The 5,497-nt window shown below is 36.4% G+C and overlaps 1 protein-coding gene across 1 annotated transcript; it reads left to right on the forward strand.

Moving 5' to 3' along the window:
* The first annotated feature begins 373 nt into the window (after positions 1 to 373).
* On the forward strand, positions 374 to 3,861 carry LOC118817984. The gene is made up of 2 exons (XM_036585058.1): positions 374 to 439; positions 1,447 to 3,861. The coding sequence occupies exon 2, from the start codon at positions 1,454 to 1,456 to the stop codon at positions 3,638 to 3,640; it is 2,187 nt and encodes a 728-aa protein (XP_036440951.1). The 5' UTR covers positions 374 to 439; positions 1,447 to 1,453; the 3' UTR covers positions 3,641 to 3,861.
* The last annotated feature ends 1,636 nt before the right edge of the window (positions 3,862 to 5,497 follow it).

The following is a 5,497-nucleotide window of genomic DNA, read 5'->3' on the forward strand; positions in this document are numbered from 1 at the left end:
TATATGTCTCCATGGTTTCAAAGCATCCATAAATTCTACAGAAAATCAGAACACATTCAGAACACATTCAATATGTTGGTGCTCTGAAATGTACTTTCATGAAATTATGATGCATATTGTTTTTTTTTTTAAACTTTTTTTGTTTTGGAGTTGATGGACTAAAGAATTTCTCTGGAACACTTTTAATTAATTGTTATTGTTGTTTTTTTTAATGCATTTCTTTTTAAATTTAAGTACTAAGAGGAAGTAAGTCTGTTCTTTAGAATGCAGAATCATGAACTTATGTGCTAGACAGAGTTTTTTCTGGGGGGGTTGCTGACAAAGACCTTTAAGACTGTATAAAAGTGCTTGTTTGTGACGAGGAAAGCATCTACTCAGAACCACTTCAACAACCTACTTCATCGATCAGATCAAGAAAGGAGTCTCCACAGCACTGCAGGTACATTGAGTTTATTGTTGTGTTTATTGTTTATTGTTGAGTTCACGTAAACTGTTTGTATTGTATAAAAATGTTGCATGTGCAGATATCAGTGGGCTCGTTCATGCATTTGTGGAATATGTAGTGCACTTAGTAGAACATGATAATGAAGTGCCATGCTGGCCATGAAAAACTGACCTAAGAATTGCAATGTTAGCACAGAAATTTGGAAAATTACAATAAGTCGCATCTGTATCCTTCTAGTAGTCATTAACCTCATATCTTCTATTACAGAGATTTTCCTAATTTATAAAGTAGTGTCACAGCCAAGCATTCATTCATTCATTCATTCATTCATTCATTCATCCATTTATCTATTTATTTATTTATTTATTTATTTATTTAGTGAGAGAGAATAACTTGTGATTACAAAAAAGTTTTACTTTTTTATTATTACTTATAATTAAAAGTAATTTATTATTACTTTTTTTATTATTTATGATTACAAGATAGTATGTTGTAAAAAGAAAATCTTCAAATTAAAGCAATGTATATGAGGTTTAATCAATTTTAACCTGTAACCTATGACAAACCTATATCTATCTATCTATCTATATATATATATATATATATATATATATATATATATATATATAAATAAAATCACCCCACATTTGGCTAAATAACATATTTTACTCTTTTTGAAGTGAACACCAGTAAATACAGCCTCTGTAGCAACCTTTTAAAGTCTGTCTGTTTCTGCAAACATTCATTATATTTTATTAACTTTAAAAATAGGAAAAATATAAAATAACACTTGTGACATGCGCAAAAGTTTTGACACCCTGCTAAGTCAGTACTTAACACCCCCTTTAGCAGATCACAGCTTGCAAATGCTTTTTGTAGCCAGCTAGTTCTATTCTTCTTCAAGAAGAAGACTGTCCCATGACAATTATTTTTAGATTTCTTTTGATCTCTTCATCTTTTACATTGATTACTCACATATATATTGTCCTCATCTTTTTCAGTAAAACAATGGCAATGTCAAGGTTCAACCAAGCCCGTAGGAGCATCACCAAAGCAAAGGATTTCAGAGATGACATCGCAATTTTAATGCAGCCCTATGCAAACTGGGAAGAGTATCTGACACCAGCTCCCCTTTCCATCACTTTACTGGGACAGCTGATCCGTATTTCTGCTGTAGATGATTTCTCCATCAATAAAAACCCTCCTAAAGATGGCTTCAAGTTTATCAGATACCCTGACTCTTTCAAGGCCTGCCTCTTCCAAGTATGCAATGCTGGGTGGCAAGCTTTCAATGACGCTCACAAGAACATGGACCAAATTCGTCTGTACACTGGACTGGTTCCAGACCACATCAAAAATGTAGTTGGGATCATTGTCCAGGAGGATACTGGTCTTGTCCAAACCTTCCTACCAGCTGAGCTTCAGAACATTGAGCGCATATCATCAGAATGCTTACAACTGGCTGAAAAAACTGAGGGAAAGTTCTCAGAGGTCATTAATTTGATGCAAGAATTAGTGGAGGCTTTAGTCAATGCAAGACAAAGTTATGATGTGGAATTAGAAGAAATTAAAAGAAACATTGAAGCAGCAAAGATAAGACAGGGTTCAGCTGAGAAGGCAAAAAAGTTGGCTGACGATACTTTTAAAAAGCTTGAGGCGAAGTTGGGTCAGGTCCAGGATGACTACAAGAAAGCTTTAGACAGAATACCAAATGGATGGGAACTGTTTGGAATGCAGCTCTTGTCAAGTCTATCAGAGACAGCAATAACAGTAGCAGCTGGTTATGCGACATCACGATTTACAGGCGCAATCGCTGGCTACATCTCTGCCGGAGTTGCTGCAATTCCAACCATAACTGGTGGGATTCAAGATATAATCAAAGCATCCAAAGAAGGAAGTACCACAAGTCACACAAGCCCTGAAAACAAGATGAAGGAAAAAGAGGTAATGTCAGCTTACAACATCTTTGCTCGGTCTGGACAGATTCTGTTACTGAGTGCAAAAATGAGTGAATTCTACAATGGGAACAAACTAAATTGGACTGAATTGTATGACCAGAAGAATGAAACTGTTAAATCTGATTTTGTGAAGCAGATGTTTGTGAAAGCCAAACAGGATATAATCACAGAAGGAGAAAGTCAGTTCAAAACTGAGGCCTTGAACATCTGTGACAAAGCTATCTCCATTTGCACAGAGCTGGCTAAATGTGCCCCTAGTAAGGAATGCGATGATGCCAAAACAACTAAACTGATTGAGGACATTATGAGCCTAAGCACTGCAGCACAGGTCTTTGACTCCAAAAGCAAGTTTTACACCAATCGTCCACCTCTGTCAGTAGAACCACCCCACTCCACTAAACAGCAGCCTAGTGAATCTTCGAATTTGATCCAGATGCATGCTGATCTAGCCCGACTCAAAATGGAACAAAGTGAGGTCATGTTGAACAAAGTGACAGAAATGCATGACAAGGCTTTAGAGAACATGGATAAGAAGACAAAAGAGCTATTGGACATTGTGATAGAGCTGAAGCTTCTTAAGCCCAAGGAAATTGACTTCGAGAAAAAAATCAAGGCTCTGGCAAAGGGCCTGGAGGCAATGGGACGAGTGAAAGAGCAGTGGGAAAAACTGGTGCACTTCTTCCAGCTCATTACAAACATTGTCAAGACTATTCTGACTCACCATCTCAACAGTTTTACTCAGACTGTTGAGTTAGCTGTGAAGCACAACTACACCTTTGACAAATTTATTAAAGATAAGATCTACACTAACACCTTGAATGCCTCTGCTTATGCCTATCTGGTTAACATGATCTCCACTACTTACACAGAGGTGTCTGTAGAGTACCTGATGGGCAGTGTGAGCACTCTGGGAAAACTGATGACTATGGATCCTAACAGCACAGTGTTCCATAGCGAGATGGCAAAATTTGAGGGTAATTGTACAAAAGCAGAAGAAAGTATCAGAGAAATTGCTGTAAAAAATAAAAAAGACTTTGAGCTCAGATGCCAGAACAGAATCATCCAAATCCAGACAGTACTGAAGCCAGCACTGCCCCCAACCTCTGAGGAGGAGAATGAGAAACTGAAGAAAATAGTGCAAGAGGCACTTAAGGCACCAACTCAGGAACGGGAGGAGACAAAACCTGTGGCGAAGATTGAGCTCATGTCAAAGGAAGAGGCTGATCAGTTCGCTTGAAGGTGTCCAGCCCAATGATGCCAATGTAATGCTTGATTTTTAAACTCCATGTATGATTCCTCTACTTGTTCTTTCATTCTTCTAATCATGTAAAACTAATAAATAGAATGACAAAACTATGAATCGATTTTTTTCTTCACTTTGTCTCTTCTCCCTCTTCATCTTTCTGAATTTATTCTGTTAATCAATAAAATTAACTGCAGCATCATTCTGTCTTTGCATGTCTAAAATTGATTTGAGCCTCACACTTCTGACCATCAGTCTGTTCATTTATTAAGAAGTGCAGCTAGTTCAAAAACTGACATTTATTCATGCATTTACCACTCTGTTGCTCTTAACAAAGTTAAAGTTGAGAAATACAAATAATTAAGAGAAAATGGCAGTGTCATGATAATATTTATGAAAAACAGACAAAACCAATACAGATAGCTATCATTAAGTTGGCTTGAAAAAGCCAACTTACTGTTCTTCGTAATCTTCTTCTTATTATTAAGTTGGCTTGAAAAAGCCAACTTACTGTTCTTCGTAATCTTCTTATTAAGTTGGCTTGAAAAAGCCAACTTACTGTTCTTCGTAATCTTCTTATTAAGTTGACTTGAAAAAGCCAACTTACTGTTCTTTGTAATCTTCTTCTTCTTATTAAGTTGGCTTGAAAAGCCAACTTACTGTTCTTCGTAATTTTATTATTATTATTATTATTATTATTATTATTCTACGCTCAAAATATAAAATGTTTCTCGTCCCACAGTTTTCGAGCTAGAGCTACGAAACTTTGCAGGATCGTAGATCCTATACCCGATTAGGTTGCTTGTGCTTTTCTAAGTGATCCGATGTACGGTTTTCGGAATATTAACGTTTAAAGTCGATATTTTTTCCCTTAGGGAATGAATGGGCGGAATGTTGGCAGCATGCCACACATGATGTCACAATGGCCTGTTAACTCACACACCCATCCAAACTCACGCACGGAGCCCAATGTCTCACGCACTCCCAGCCTAATGTTCAGCAGTGTCAGCACACAATGATTTGTTAAGGTGGAACTGCTTTTAAGGTGGAACTGCTTTTAAGGTGGAATTGCACTTAGGTAGCACTGAATTTTAAGGTGGAACTTCTTTTAAGGTAGCACTGAATTTTAAGGGGGAACTTCTTTTAAGGTAACACTGAGTTTACACTGACACTGAAATTATGGTGGAACTTCATTTAACAATCACTATATTTTAATTGGAATAGAATTTAAGGTGGAATTATCATTCCACAGCATTACATTTAAGGTGTAACTGCTATTGACATATCACTAAATTTAAGGTGGAACACAATTTAAGGTGGAATTACCATTACAAATTATTAAATTTAAGGTGGAACTTCAATTAACATAGCAATGAATTCAACATGGCACAGAATTAAAATAGTACCAAATTTTTAATGGCACAGAATTTAAGGTGGAACTGCAATTACCATAGCACTAAATTTAAGGTGGCACAGAATTAAAGGTGGAACTGGAAATAAAATAGTACCAAATTTTTGGTGGCACAGAATTTAAGGTGGAACTGGAATTAACATAGTACCAAATTTAAGCTGGCACAGAATTTAAGGTGGATCTTCTTTTAAGGTGGCACAGAATTTATGTTGGATCTGTCTTTAAGGTAGCACTGAAATTAACATGGCACAGAATTTACGGTGGAACTTCAATTAACAGAGCACTACATTTAAGGTGGAAGAGGAATTAAGGTGGAGCGTAAATTAACATAGCACTAAATTTAAGATGGCACAGAATTTAAGGTGGAACTTCTATTAAAATAGCATTAATTTTAAGGTTGAACTTCTGTTAAGGTAGCACCGAGTTTACACTGACACTGA

This window comes from Colossoma macropomum, unplaced genomic scaffold, assembly GCF_904425465.1.
Source record: "Colossoma macropomum unplaced genomic scaffold, Colossoma_macropomum, whole genome shotgun sequence".
NCBI lineage: Eukaryota > Metazoa > Chordata > Actinopteri > Characiformes > Serrasalmidae > Colossoma > Colossoma macropomum.